The sequence below is a fragment of the Tyto alba genome, unplaced genomic scaffold (genome assembly GCF_018691265.1).
Source record: "Tyto alba isolate M040663 unplaced genomic scaffold, T.alba_DEE_v4.0 Super-Scaffold_19, whole genome shotgun sequence".
Lineage (NCBI taxonomy): Eukaryota > Metazoa > Chordata > Aves > Strigiformes > Tytonidae > Tyto > Tyto alba.
The window spans coordinates 11,179,637-11,195,530 of record NW_024881281.1 but is presented as its reverse complement, the minus strand read 5'-3'; the positions used below and the strand labels follow the sequence as shown (position 1 = coordinate 11,195,530).

General features: G+C 45.0%; 1 protein-coding gene across 6 annotated transcripts in view; it reads right to left on the bottom strand.

Moving 5' to 3' along the window:
- COL26A1 (collagen type XXVI alpha 1 chain) overlaps positions 1–15,894 on the bottom strand; it is a 180,405-nt gene that overhangs the window by 46,017 nt on the left and 118,494 nt on the right. For 4 of the 6 annotated variants that reach the window (XM_042791594.1, XM_042791595.1, XM_042791596.1 and 1 more), the window contains exon 4: positions 14,099–14,140. The exons of the other annotated variants lie outside the window; for them this stretch is intronic. In XM_042791594.1, the coding sequence (XP_042647528.1) occupies positions 14,099–14,140 (42 nt within the window). The remainder of the gene's footprint in view (positions 1–14,098; positions 14,141–15,894) is intronic. 6 annotated transcript variants of the gene reach the window in all.

Genomic DNA, 15,894 nt, shown 5'->3' with positions numbered 1-15,894 from the left:
TTGCTTAATACAAAGGACATCACTTATCTAAACAGGTCTGCTGCTTTACCTCTGCTTTCATTTCATCAATTTGAAAGGGAGCGAAGGAGGATAAAGCCCTGAACAGAGATTTAATCAACAAGGCACTTTCCCAGTGCTTTGCAGCAGTGCTGAACTGCCCATTCCCAGCTCTTGGAAAAGCTTTCCAGACTGGACCACTCAGCTATCGTGCCTTCTGAAGCGCAGCAGTTTGTAAAAAGGGAAAATGACTTGCAGCATCAGGTATTTCAGAGAACAAACCATCCATATGCAGGTGATGAATCACTGCCATCTTATGTCCCACAGAGGAGAAATACATCTCTCTGTGCGTTTCTGAGCTCCTTAAGTGCCAGAGCCAGTTTTCATTGGCTGGCCACAGGAGAAGTATTTAATCCTGGTATTTCCATAGGGCTGGGGAGGTTGACCTGTAAAATTTCTGAGCCCCTTAATAGACCATTCAGGTGCAGCTCAGGCTGAGGTTGTGCTGATGCAGGGGATGTTGAGTAAATCCAGTGCTTACCTGTGGTGAGGAATGGGTGAACATGAGTTTTGGCCTGACTAAACAACACCCCAACACCTAGGACTCAGCTGTCCCCCCAACAAGCTTTGTCCCCTTTTGCACTAGAAGCCCCAAAGAATCTCTCCAGTCTTCACCCACAAACACTTTGCAGTTTTATGAAGAACATGGTATGTACTGATGGCTCTCAGCCACGCAAAGATTCTAGCTCATGGCTTGGAGGGCCAGGAAGCTTGGCTGTTCCCACGTTAGTGATTTACAGTCTAAGAAGACTGCTTGAGTGCTAACGGCAACTAATCACTCGTTGCATAAACCTTCCAAAGAAATTCTCTCACTGACCCTCTACGAGGAGCTGCGTAGCTTCCCAAAGGAGCTAAACGTAGAGCTTCCACCTCATGATACCCAAGGTTTTGCTGACAAAGCATCTGATGGTTCAGGAACACTTAGTTTGAGGGATTTCCTCACAGGTCAGTACTGACATGGACTTCTTTTTTACCCAACAGGAAATAACATTTGTTTATTTTTATTCTTTGCAATAGATCTTGGGCAATATTTTTTGGCTTGAATTGGTCCATGAATACACAAGTGCCATAAGTACATTGTCCCACAGGGAAGAAAACGGGTGAGGCTTGTTTGGTCTGGATCTGTTTGTGGTGTGTACAACAGGGAATTACATTCTGCATGTAACCAGCTTCATGCTTTTGATCCTGCTCATCCCCATAGAAAGATAAGACTGAATAAATCCAGTGCTCCCAAGAGCCAAAAGGCGTACCAGATGTGTTACAGAGCAAATAAAATATGGAGTCCTATTCTCCCTTCTGCTGGCTTGCACATATTAATAACTCCCATAGGTTTAGAGAGACTGACTTGAACTGTCTGAAAACCATCTCTGTGCATAATTTGAGATGGATTGATCATTTAAGCTCTCTTTGGAGAGCTCAGCTCATAAAAAGGGGCTTGTACTACCCCTCTGCACAGGGGTGAATCAACCAGCTCCCAGCGGGGAGGATACTCTGATCATCTGCCAGACAGAGTGTACAAACAGCACTGGTCCATCAGCCCTCTCTGCTCTTGAAGAGTGTCTCAAAGAGCCGTCTCGAGTGAGTTTGCAGCACACAAGGTTAGATTTAAGTGCACAAAATGACAGAAGGGGGGATGAAGCAGCAGTGCCACTGTATGGTGAGATTTCTACTAATATCGTCTTCATGTCAGTGCTGTCTGCTGAAACATATGGAAAACACAGCCGAGGTCAGAAAGAGAGCTACTTAAGCTCAAGTTGGATTTGAACTCTGATCCTTTTCTTTGTGAAATGCCTGGAAACTCAAATCCACACCCAAGGTACTTAGCCTGGACCCAAAAGACATTTAACTAATCCAGAAAGTGGACGTCCTAATGCAAAAGATCTTCTTACTAAGGCAAGCCATCCTGCCAACAAATCCTTGTGACATTTATTTAGCTATCCAACAGACAGACAATTCTTTCAAGCACAGAGATGAATGCTCACTACTGCAGTTACAGAAACTGCTTTCAAAGCTCCCTCACAACGCACCGGGGACCAGGCTGCTTTGACATCTGGGGTTGTTATCTGTCCTTGCAGAAAGCCTGAGAGTGGTGGTGACAAATCAAACTAATAAATAACTTCCCTGACTACTATGCACTGACGTATTTAGTGTCTAATCCTGATGGCTGGTGGTTCCAAGGCCTGGGACTGTGAAGTTGCATTTTCTGATCAGGGTGAAAGCAGTCAGCTTTATTAAAATGAGCTTGAGAACCTCACATCATCATTTCACATGCAACGAATATAACGTTGGGGCAAATACGCAACTCTCTGACCTGGAACTCCAGAGCAGACGCTTTCCATATCTGCAGAAATCCATCACTTATTGCTACACAGAACCACAGTTTATTTCCCTCATATTCCTAGTTGGCAGATTTGTATTTTTCCAGCTAAACTCTGAGAAAGGAGTTGTGATTTCACTCTATGAAGCCCAACCTCAAAACACATGGTAGGATTTGTTTTAGAAGTGTTCCAGCAGGGAGGATAAATAATTGAGATAATGAACATGAGACTGTACCAGCATATCGCGTGACACCCAGTCTGTCTCCATGTCTCACTGTTACTGTCCTAGCACACCTCTCCCTTCCCACTCTCCCATTCCCCCTCTCCAGCTGCGTGCGTAAAGCAATGCAACTGGAGGGAAAGAAAAGTCTCACATACCAGAGATGTGGCAGGCTCGGCATGCTGGAAAACAGCAAGTCACACACCCTGTGCCAGCGGTGACCCACCTAACCCTGATCCAGTGGTTGCTTCGTTTGGCTGATCTTCCACGAGAGGCTGAGCCAGTGCCTCCAGCACTGCAGCTTTGCAAACGGGCACCGGGCTGTGAGCCTGTGCCTTCCACTCCGCATACGCTCCTGCGACAAGCGACTCACAGAGGTCAGTGACTGACTTCGGGTGCCCTGCTAACCTGGCATTCCTGCTTTGCAGGGCTGGAGCAGCGTTTGCATAGTTTCATTAGTAAATAGTTGCACAATTCAGCTGCTCAAGGCTGAAAGCCCCACAAGTCTTCAAACTCCTCACTCGAAACAAGAAAGGCGTGATAACGTCTTTATACCAATGGGGCTCTAATGATTTCAGTGCAATTATCACAGTGGCACTGAAGGAAGGAAAAAAAAAAAAAAAACAGGCCAACTTTCACCATGGGGCCGCAGGTCAGAGTTTTGTGCAAAATGGCAAAGAAACCTCTTGGCATCTCTGCCCCATTTCTCAGCTCTGACAGCCCACGCTCATTTGTATACCCAGAGTCTCTGCAGAATATTAAAAGAGCTTTTGGTTTCCCTACAGCCAGATGCTCAGTAGATATAAATTGCACAGCTCAACCGAAGTCAAGGGATCAAGCCTTTGTCTCTCTTTTTCTTGATGGATTACTCCAAAATTCATATTTCAGAGTGGAGGCAGAGGAGGTGGTTTATAGCATATGAAAGGGGAGAGAATTCTGGAATCACAGCCTTTTGTTTAAACAAATAAAAACTCTTGCAGCCCGTTTTTTCAATGTATTTTGTATTTTGCTGTTACAAGAAACTTCAACCTTGCAATGCAATGGGGCGTAACACACAGTCAAGTTTTGGGACATAAGAATCACATTTGCAGCTCATGCTTCAACCTGCTCAGAGTTCTAAATGAGGCACTTTCCTCCTCTGAGACTTACTTTCCTTTTATCCATTGTTAGTGTAATGTTTCTTCTGTAAAGGACCTGAGGTCAGAGGATGAAAAATGACCAAACATTACATGCACACAGAGAAATAAATGAGTATATTTGATTTCTGTGATAAAACCTGCCTGGCAGCTCCTCTCTTTCCATCTAATGAAGTCTCCCTCTTCCATTGCACTTTTCAGAACTGGACATGCACAAAGAGCACAAACTTGGTTATTCCCAGGATAGGGGGAACAAACCAGAGCTGTGTGCAGGCCATGCCAACAGCCCCTGCTTACAGCCCCCGGAACACAACAGCAGCTCCACGGAACAGGAGGCGACAGCTTTACTCTGCTCAACCAGGGCTACCCAGCGCAGGTCTCCACGCACCACACTGTTATGGTTCAGGGTGCACTGTCTTACAAATCAGTAACACACAGCTTGAGTAGGTTCAGTTTGAAGAAAACTTTGTCTTTCAAAGGAAGCAGGAGACCAGCTTTTTTCAGTTAGTAGACACCTTTCTCCAGGACAAGTTCAGAGTAGTCTCTGAACAAATCTGGAAGAGCATGAGTGAAGTCAGCTAAATTAGTCTGGGCAACCATGTTTCTTTTCAAGGAGAAAAGGATGCAGCTCAAAACTCCCAAGGGAAGAAGGAAGCACAGCTAATTTCTACTGTCAACTCAGTGAAGCACCTAGTATGCTATGCACCACAGATGTTATATTTGAACACTCATGAGATAAACCACCAAGCCACTAACCCCTCCATCCACTTGTTGCCACACACATACAGACAGTTTAGCCAGAAAGAAAAAAAAAAAAAAAAAGTGACACTTTCAGACTCCAGCACAGAAGAAATTTCAAGTCAAATTCCACAGTAGAAATATGAACACACATCTCCTGTGCCTACCTAGGTGGCCCTCAGTAGGGGACAGCCAGTCTGGGCTCGCATCTCCACTCCTTTTTAATTTGTCTGATTTGACCCTTCCAGCCTTTTTACATGGATACTGAGTTTCCCTAAGTAGTTTATGTTCTGGCCCTTTGCAAAAGCTTTCGCCAGTGCCTGTGAAGGATAGCAGGCCCAAGCCATAAATCACAGCCAACCTGGGATCTGTTTTTTCAACACATTTCCTCTAATGAGAGTCAGATGTTGGCTAGATAGACTTTATTAATTGTACTTGTTTAGAACCAGTCATGTCTGTAGCTCTGTAACAGGGTTTGAGCATGTGAAAGGCAAAGGGCTGACAGCAACTGTGGAGAGGAGGAACGCTTGTGTCGCCCGGTAGTCTCTGGTCTGAAGAACAAACAGGAACCAAAGGTCTGGAGAGCTGCGGGAGGGGAGGGCTCCTACCGGGATATCGTGCGCCCTGGCCACGGCTCAGGTCCCCGTAAGCTGGAGCAAGAACTATTTCTCTAAGGGGAAGTTCTCTGAGTTTTGTTTAGTGTAGGATCATTAAGACTCAGCTGCAAGAGTCCCTACGTTTACTGCCATGACATTTACTTGTTGCGTGCATTGCAAATTTTCACCTTTTGGCAAGGGCAGTAGCGAGGGAAGGGCCCCAGGCGGCCAGGGTCTGTCACCACAGCGATGCTGGGATACACCGTCCCAGGCACTCGACCGACAAAAGAAGAGCTCATTAGGTCCCTCCTCTCCCCAACACGGCACTGCCTTCAGCTACGGGGGAAACCTGTTTTTTTTTGCTGAATTGCAAACATTGCATGCGCCGACCTAACCCTGCGCAGCCTGGACGTGCACGGAACACACCCCGGCGCCCCGCCGCACCACCAGCGGACGGGGGAGGGAGGAGGGAGGGAGACAGAGCATCTTCCTTTTTGCCCTTTTCTGGGTCAAACAGCTTCCAAAACCCATAAGGCCATTCATTCACTTTCAACACGCAGTCCTTGTAATCCCAAATTCAAACCCAGCACTGACAAAGCCCTACAACATTTCCGCCCAGCATGACCGTCAGAATAATTAAAGTATCTCACCGATATGGAGCTGGAGGCTCAGAGAGACTTAAAGACTCTCATTGACCAAAGAGGGTTTGTCCGCTCCCACAGTTTTCCCATCAGGACTTTGGAGGATGAAGTTTTATTTTCACCTGTAAATTGTGAGGTATTAGGCTGCCTATCAATAAGAAACAGAACATCTATAGAATATTTTTGCCTTTTTAACGTTATTACAGATAATTCACCATCTCTGCTAGGAGACCCACTGCCAAAATTTCTCCATCTGTAGTCTCTCTCTCTCATATCTCTATTATAATAACCTTTACCCTTAACCTTACTGGCTATCTTTAAAAAGCAGCTCAAATTTCCTTTCTTATGAGAACTGCTATCTGATCTTTTTCTGCTTGTAAAATATTAATACTTCATGGCTAATTTCTTCTACCTTCTTAAAGAGGAAAAGGCTTCTTTTTCCGGGAATGAGCAATAAATATTTTTTCATTATCATGATACTCTGTGTTTTTGAAGTGTCTGTAAAAAAAACCTGAGCAAAACTGAGTGAAAAGAAAGTTTACCATAAAATGCACTTTTGGAGCAACAGCTGCTGTTCAAGAACCCACATAACGTTTGGTACATAGTTTCAAGTGAAAAAAATGGGTGCAATTTTAAAAATTTTTGTAATGTTTTCTCTAGATTTTTTTTTATTATTTTCATAGTTTCTTAATGGCATGCATGTTTCAGTCTTAAGTTTTGAAATAGCATTTATTTCAAAACTCACCTAAATTAAAAATGAAATTAACTGATTAAATAGTCTTAAATGAAACTAAATGGTTCACTTTGGGTCAAATGAAATAGTCTTGGTTGACCCAAACCCATATTTTAGTTATTACACTGTGTCAAAACCTTAAAAATTTCCATTTCAGTTTCCCCCAAATAATTTTTCTTTCCAATTTTTTGGTTTGGCAAATGAACCCAGAAAACCTCCATTATTCACTCAGGTCTATTCTTAAACAGCTCACATCACTCACATTGTTTTATTTAAAATTTCACACATGCACACTCCCACACCACTAACTAATTTTATACATAATTGCTCTCAGCCTGGGGATTTGTGCTATTTCACAGCGCCAAAGATCTATTTTGCTGGTTAGGTCTGTGCTCTGTTAGCATATGGAATTAGATCGTGATCATTTATTCACAGGCAACCACGAGTTGTGAGATCCATGTTCAATCCATCTTTATCTGTCAGAGCAAGGTTAAGCAGGGAATGGCTGGATTTTGATGCAACACGTTTTGCTAGAAATGTATTACTTACTATTTTTAGAAACATCAAGGACATTTTATTAACGTAGCCCAGCATAGTTGCCCGAAGACTGAAATGACCCTGATAATAAAGATTTTACATATCCAGCATGAATTTTTTGCCAAATCCTTTCTGTCCATGGAGCTGCTGAACACAGTGCTCCCATGGTGGGACTGTGGGTGCTCAGTACTTCTGACATTGTACAAAACAACCCTCCCCTGAGCCCTTTACTCCCCTGCTTCTCCACTATATCGCTGCGTGGCTGTAAAGCACACTGAAGCAAATAAAAAGAGAGAAAATAAAGATACATAGGTAGTATGAACAAAACACATATACACACCTCTCACAACAAGGTAGGGCTATATGGAAGCTAGATTAAGAGTCCCCAAACTAAAAGGAGGGAGCCCACATGCCTTCCTGCCAAGGAAGCCAAGGGCACAGAGCCCACAGGGGCTGGGGCTCCTTCCCAGGGGAAAACACTCCTCCTGTAGCTGGTCCAGTGATCACTGCACCAAAATCCAGCTTCTGTTACCCACCATCATCAAACCAGACTCATTTCTCTATCACTCCTTGATCTATGACATGGAATGATAGTTAATGGGACCTGACCCCACTCCAAGCACGCATGGGATTCGAAAGTTCATCTCGAATTGAGATGGCCTCACACCCCTTACAGAAGAGACTGCTTTTCCCTGCTGGGAGAAGCAATCAGGGGAAAAATGCAGTCAAAATATGGCGTAATGTAACATGAAATAAGGAAGCAGACAGGACAAAAGGAAACATTCGAATCGAGGCTCACCATAAAGTCTGGAGGGACTCTTATAATATTGGTTCTGCACCTGTGTATCACAGGTCAGAGAATCTCTCACAGTCCTGAGCCAAACAATGTGTGCTTAACTGGAGTATGTCTTTCAGAAAGACACTCTAGAGCCAGACAACCCAGGTTTCTTTAGTGAACTGCATCCAAAGTTAACCATTGTATAAAAAATATGTATCTTGTTTCCAGTTTGGATTTCTGGCATTGAATTCTACCCCTGCTTGGAGTTTTATTACACTTCAGCCTGCAAGACACCTTGAGGGTTAGACGCCTCCACTCTGCACAAGTTCCTGCAACCCATAAACATGTTACTTTTAGGATGCTCAGTGAAGCACTAGCAGTTCCTCGTCCAGAACATTTAGCACTGGCTTCCTTTAGCTAAGAGAAAATACTAGCTGAAACACCAATCAGGAGAACAATTGTTTAAGCAACTGGAAAGGGTGGTCTGAATTCAGAAGAATTTGGCTCCCTGAACATCAAAATACTATGTTTGCCCATGCCCTCTACAACATCCATGTTTTCTACAGCAAATGCGCTCTGATAATTATCGTTATTATATTACTACTATTGCCACGGGCACTTTTGCAAAGCTTTGATTTCCCATGTCAACATTTCAGCTCCAGGTTGAACCCGCCGTGGTTTGTCCGTTCTGCCACATTTCCCCCCTCCCGGGGCTCCGCGCGACGCCCGCAGCCCCTGTTCGACACACGGCGGCTCTGCCCCCCGCTAACGCCTGGCCCTCAGCGCTCGGGAGCTGGGGTGGAATGGCTCAAGCATGCAAGATACTCAGTCTCTCGAGGACCATTACTCTGCTAATCCTGCTCATTACCCCTTTCTGGCCTTTATCTCAATCCCCCTGAGTCCTTATAGTTCTGAGCAGCAGAAAGAGGAATCCCTTCCACATTTCTCTGCAGCTGTGAGTTTGTTCTCTGAGACACTCGGGGACACTGGGGAGTCAGGAGACCCAGAAAATCCCTCATATCATCTGGTCCCCATAATGTGAAGAACAAGGTAAGACTTGCATCAGACCAGTGGCTAGCACAGGGCTGTGCAAAGGACTTTTTGTTTTGACTTGGTTTGTTGTTTCCTTGTTAACTTCTGGATGAAGAAAAATTAGTAAAGGAAATAATCCACGTGGGTTTAGCCAGGCACATTTCATTTTCAGTTTCAGGTTTTTAACACTTCAAAACAGCTACACCAGGCTACTTTTCTAACTCATTTTAGAATGAAAAACCAGAAGATATACTTAATCAAAATCTTTTAAACAATTTCCGCATTCTGTTATTTTAACCCAAAACTCACCAACTGCTTCCCAAATCTGGGGATCCATTTACTTTCGGATGGGACCGAGCCCTTATTCACAATTTGCCTATCTTTGCTTTCTCTGATTTATGATATCTGCACAACAATGAGCACCATAGCGTAAGTGTCCCCTACCAGACATGATGCTGGTGGTAGTTTGAGGAGCTTCATTTTGAGGTTCTAGATGCCTCCACCTTGAAACTCTCCTAAAAAATGCCTTAAATGGCAAGTTTAGACCCATGAATGAAGGCCTAGCATCCAGGGAGATTTATCCTGGAACATGGCAAGCATTGGGTAAGGCTGGGCGTCAGCCAGTCTTCACTCCCACGACTGTCACCCCACGCACTCAGGCTCAATATTATGTTACTCTTACAGCTGTGGAGGATTTGACAACGAATTTTGACCTTCCCTCTGAGCACTCATGAGGAACGGGGAGAACAGCCAGGAAGCCCCAAATGGACAAACACAGAATGGTGCAATTTGTCTGCAATACACCAAGAAGGAACTGGGTATCTCCAGAGACACCTTCATCCCCCCCCAACCCCACACTGTTTTCTCACAACAGCTCAGCATCAATAATCACTTCTGATCACCAGACAACAATACATGGGGGCAAATAAGCTCAGTCCAGGGCTTTAAAATTACACAGTTAGAGGACAGCTTCGGAGGCTCAATGCAGAGTCACTGGTGCCTGCTGCCACATGATGCCACTGGCAACAGGGATGATGCCGGCACTTTCAAACAAGCACAGCACCAGATTGCAACTGGAAGGAACAACCATCATTCTCCTGCGGCCAAAAGAACTCCTAGGTTTCACACCCACCAAGAGTTTAGCCCCAACAGCACAACCAGGAAACTTGAGGGGACTTAATCGAATCAAATCTCTTAACTGTTTAAGTTCTTTCTCCATGAAATGTGTCTGGAAGACACTTTCAAGCACTTGACCAAAGTTAATTGCCCAAACCCAAACCATCACAGCCCACAAATCCTTTAAACTTTGAGAACTGACTTAATGTTGAACAGCTGCCAGGCACTCATTCGCTCACAGCCACAGGAACAGCTTTCTTATCAATAAACGGGGATTCCTGTGTATGCAACACCCAGTAATGGCGATGGAAATGACTCAGGCAAATGCCTCCACTTTGCGATTAGGATAAGCCCAAAAGGTTGCAGGCAGCAAAAAAGTGCAAAGTGTAGCTACAGGCCAAGCAAGATGCACATTCAAAATAAACAATGGAACAGTCCTCTTCCAGAAGTGTGAGGACAGCCAGCGTGGGGGATGTTATAAAAACGTCGACATTTGCTATAAATTGCTATACTCCGAAACCCAAGACACTACAGCTTTCCTCAATAGGAAATAACTGGGCTATCTCCAAAAACTGTTGGTAAATGAGGACTTCAAGGGTGACAATTGCATCAGTACAAAAGCAATCTCCTATTTTAGCCCAATTAGTGCTGTGCTAAATCATCAGCCTAGGCCTTGCCTTTTGCAGTTGAAAGAGACACATCTGTGAGGCTCTTCTGTTGCATGTGGTTTATATTATACTCTCGCACAATATGCATAAACTAACACTATTCTACACTTAAACAGCACCTCATCTGGAAATCTGAAAGCGATTTATGAATGGTGGGCATCTGTGACATTTTACAGATGGAAATGGAGGCACAGAGGGATTTGGTAATTAGCCCCAGACTTGCACAATGAGTCAGCTGCAGAACAGAGCCCATTATTTGTTGTGTAGTAACATCTAGTGTCTAAACACAGAGGGAGACAAGTCTTTCCCCCCAAAAAGTGTACAAGCATGCCCAAAAATACCACCCATGTCTGCGTTCAGACCAAGACTGTTGAGGAATAGTTGGTGTGAATGCATATTCTAAAGCAGTCTCCCCTGGTAGACAGGTCCCTCCATTCTTGTAATACAAATGAAGGCCAGAAGAAGGGTTAATACGCCTGAAAGTTTGTCTGCTTTTTCCACATCAGTTGATCTAATAAAAAAGATTGATTCTCCCTGCAAATCTGGCCTCACTTTAACAAATCATTTGATTTGACACAAAGGACTATATTCAGATAGTTTAAATTCCACTTTAGTCCCTGAAACTGAAGTTTCTGATGGGCTGAATACTGAGAAACAGCCAATAGAAAGCACCAGGCAGAGACACCCACCTTGAGTAGGGCTGAAATTGCCCGAGTGCGGCCAGGAGCATCTGCTGCACGCAGGCACTCCTCTCTATACTGAACTGCTTCTGAGCCTGTGAGGAATGTCAGTGTTACAGAAAACAGACAGCCTTTTCTATACCCTCTAGAAATATAGCAGCAACTCACACTTCTGAAGCACTCCTGGTACATAAGCATAACACCGTATCACCCTCCCACCTTGCGCAAGACAGCAGGCCAGATGCCTGGAGTGACATTCCCAAGGTATTGGGATGCAGATCCCCAAGATGTGGGAAAAGCCCGTGACAAAATTCAAGAAATCCAGGCACTTGGATTGAAATTTAGAATTTTCAACCTCTTTAGTTTGAAAAGATAGAAAAGCACCTGCAGTCAGATCTCGATTGCAACTTAAAGCAGACCTAGTGTTTAGCTCTCCATCATTCCCACTTGGTCCTGCCTATACCAACATTGATGAATGTTGCAGTTGGAAGGAGATGATTTTACAGTGCTCCTGCCCTTAGTTCACCTGTTCTCCTACTTATTTGGCATGCCTCATTCTAAAAAGAGAAGAGCAAATCTTCATGTCATGTTGCCATGTGCACCCTACACTGCACAAATTTTTTATCTAGTCTCAGGGGAAGTCATGGAATCCCTTCTGCACATTTAATTGTTCATTTCAGAATAGTCATCTCCCCCCGCCATGCCTCAGAGAGCAAATCCCAACCGCACTAGGAGCAATACATCTCTGCCTTGCTGCCTGACCCCGTACTTCCAAAGAGTTTAGTCTACATCTGAAAAATCAGTGTATCATTTGGAAGATAAATTACTAAGATCAAGCCATTGAAGGAAACATCTTCAAACATAGGACGAGAGGAATCTTAGGCCAAATTGCTGAAAAGGAGGAGTTCTTGCAGACGAAAAAAACCCAGAACAATAAAAACCCAGCCAAAATCCTCTAACCCCCATTGTCAGGTTAGCAGACGAATAGTAGCATCAGTTAGATTTTGCTTGGATGAAACCTCAGAGGCACGTGGAAGTGTGCAATGGAGTAAGCCACATTTTAAAATAATTTAATATCTTCTCAGAGGGCCATGATGTGCGGGAGGCAGGACTATTCCTGTCCTCTACGGACATGGAACAGGGTAGATGTGAAAAGGGCATGGCCACCAAGGAGAAATCGAAGCACAAAGTGGAGAGAGACCAAGGAAACACATCACCACTTAAAAAAGACAATCCAGAAACAAGACTGGACTGTGGTGGGACCAATAATAGATTGCAGATTTAGATGTGAATGAAGATGATGTGTCCTTGGACATGTTATTTAGTTCATCTTCATGGCAGTTGCAATACAAGAGGTCAATGTGCTAAGAAGTACATTCATGTGCCAGGACATGCCCAAGTAACAGAGAGCAGTAAGCAATAACATCCCCAGCCATGGAAGAGAATGTGAAAGAGAATGAGGATAGAAACAAGAGCTGAAAGATCCTTCTCTCCCAGAAGGGCTGGGACTGACTTCTCCATTTGGACATTGATTTTTTTTCCTGATACAATAAGAACTAATAATTTCAAGGAAGGACCTGAAGTCATTATGAACTCCAAATGCCCTCTGGTCTCCACAGCGAGTGCTGGGAATAGGTGTTGAGCATCTTCAGTTTCTGGATCCCACCCAAGGGATGCAGAGCGGCAGATTTGAGGCAGATCCTTCCCAGGCTGCCATCTCTGCCCCGCTTGGCTACTGCCCACTCCAGCTGTGCCTGGGATGAAGCAATTCTATGCTGAACAACCACGGTTAATGAGGAACCAGAGGCACGTTCTGCAACATCCATGGGCAAAACACACAGAGAAATGAACTGCAGCTAGAGCATGAAGCACGTCTCCAATAGAGGTAGGGGCAGAAAGACAGATGCTTGCCCTAATTTAAGGCTTCACAGGACCCTCTGGGCTATGGAACAATCATTTTTCTGCTGAGTGTGTGTTTAGCAAGGAGAGCAGAGGCAGATCAGTGTGAGCTCTCCATGCCCTTGCATACCACTGCTTTCACTAAACCAGCCTTTTGCAGTAACTCGCCCGCTCAGCATATGTGCTGCTTCAAAGGTCCCCTGATTTTCATCTTTTACCATCAGTCTGGAGACATACAATTCATGCACTGGAAAGTAACAAAAAAAGCTCTTGTTCACTTCCAACCTTTAAAATTATTTTGGTTTTCTCAGGGGAGGCTGTTCAGAGACACCAACACGAGTGTCATAGAAACACTCGGGCGTAGGGAGACACCAGGTTGCTGGATGCCAACGGCTGACAAACCCCTCTCCTCGTGGGAGAGCCTGCGATTGCAAACACCGTCACAGCCACCTTCCCCATGAGTGCTCTGCAGCACTCCCCTCAACAAGCTGACCCCCTTTTCTGGCTCTTCTCAGCATACCACTCCCAAAGATTGATGAGGAGCATGAGCAGGTCAGGGAAAACAGGGGGGTGAGTTTTAATTGCAAGAAGGAGAGCACAACAGGCACTCTGGGACAGACCCAGGGTCTGTGGAGCCTGGTGTCCCCTCTCAGACACTGACCCAAGTTAAAATGAGAAAAGTGCAAGCAGGACAGCCCTTCCAGGTGCTCATCAGGTGCCGCCTGGGCAATTCCCTGAACCTGAGAGGAGCAGGGCATTTCCAGATCCCCTTTTCCTTGCCTTCCAGATACTTGAGGCAAAAGGCAGACTGAGACTCACAGACCCCCTCCCGTATGCTCCCCCCAACAAGCAAAGGGCATCCCTGGCTGCCACAGCCCCCCTCCCCAACAGTGCACCCCACTTCGCTCTTAGGATCTGTTTTTCCGTGATGTTCATGTTGCCCACTTACGGTCCTGGTTGGAAAAGTAACCGTGCTGGTGGCCAGATGAACCTGCGGGGGGGAGACAAGGCAATTATCACTGGGAACGTGTCAAACCCTCGCCCTGCAGAGCATTGGTTCAGCAAAGAAAAAGTTTACTCAGCTTGCGGAGCAAAACTTGGTAAGGAATGGAAGCTTCTTCATTCTCCCCACTTGGCTCATTTGCAGTCTTGCCAGCACTTCCCCCCTTCCCACCCACAGCAAGACATGCATGCACAGACGCACACACTTGTGCTCTCAAAGTGCTGAAATAAGCCTGTAAAAAAGCCCTGTGCCTCTATTGGAGATGATGCTTCCAAGAAATACAACCACAGAAAAACCTAGTGAATGAAACAGGCTGCAGCAATCCATTCTGGTTGAATGTAAAAGGGGCTTGGGGTTGGTTTTGGGTTTAGGTTTTTTTTTTTTGGATAACTGCAGTCATTGCCTCAACTGCACGCTACGGGGAAAAAGTGGTCTCAGGTTCAAGAAGGGAAAGCAGCAGCCATCGTTTTGGCTGAGACATGAGAAGAAGAACCTGGCACCTTCCCAGCAGCTGGTGCATATGCTAAAAACCAAGTTCGTGACAAGAAGAAGAGAAGGCATCAAGTTGAGAGGGAAGGGGGGGGGGGAATGCCTTTAGCAGTATGGGCACAGCAGCAAATCCTATGTTTAGAAAACCAATGTACACTTCAGAGGGGGTGCCTGCCCCCAGTTCTGCTGGGACCAGCTTGTGAGCTGGGCCAGTTAACCTTGCCTCTAGAGATTTTTCTATCTCCAAGTGTAAAACCAGAGAAGACAACTTCAACTGCCTTTGTAAACCACTCTGAGGCCGGAGAAGACCTAATTACTTAAGTCTGTGAACCACAAAGCACTTTCATCTGGAAAGCACTATATATGAGCAAATCAGTATGTGTGTTTTCTTGCACAGAAGGGTAAAAAAGAGAAAGAAAAATGCTAAACAAGCTAAGAAAATAATTGTCAGTATCAAAAATTTCCCTCAGCACTGGAGGATGACAGTCACACTGCAGTGATGTATATTAGTCATGATCAGCACACATAAAATCATCTTGAAGATACTAACTACTTACAACTGTTACAAGATTTTACAAGAGTATGTTTGTTGTAGCAGTGTCTAGAAACATCACATTATAAACAAACAAACAAGATCAGATAATTGCTTTGAATATGGTTTTTGTTAGTTTGGGGTCCTAGATGGTTTTGCGTGTATGCCTAGAGAGCTGAGCAGCAGGCTTGCTTATTGTCCTCCTACTCATCTTCACTAGGAGGAACAGGAGACGTTGGTGCAATGACACCACTGCAAATCTGGACAACGCCTGGAGTCCCTTAAGACCCTCAGACACTCACTAAAACCCACACAGATTCCTCTGGAGGGCTGATGTTTTAATATCCCTCCAGCCCTTCTGTGTCACCTCAAGCTTTACAGCACACAAGCAGTGATAACAGGCCAAGTCCAGTCCCACAGTCACCAGTGTTACATTCCTCCTAAACCTATCCTTTGAGGGAAGTAAATAGAGACTTGGCTGCTGGTGTGACTCCCAGCAGCTGTTTCCATAACGCTGGGCAAGCATGGGACATGTGCATGAACAGGCCATAGACCTGAATGGACACCAACCCTATCTTATTCCCTTTTTCTTAAAGAGATGCTCTCTGAGGGACCTGCCTCCAAGCCCCGCACAGGGTTGCCAATGTGACGAATCTTTTTAGCTGGTTTAACCCAAGGTTTGGGTTTCAAGTGACACTCATTCAGCAGGGACAAGGTAAAT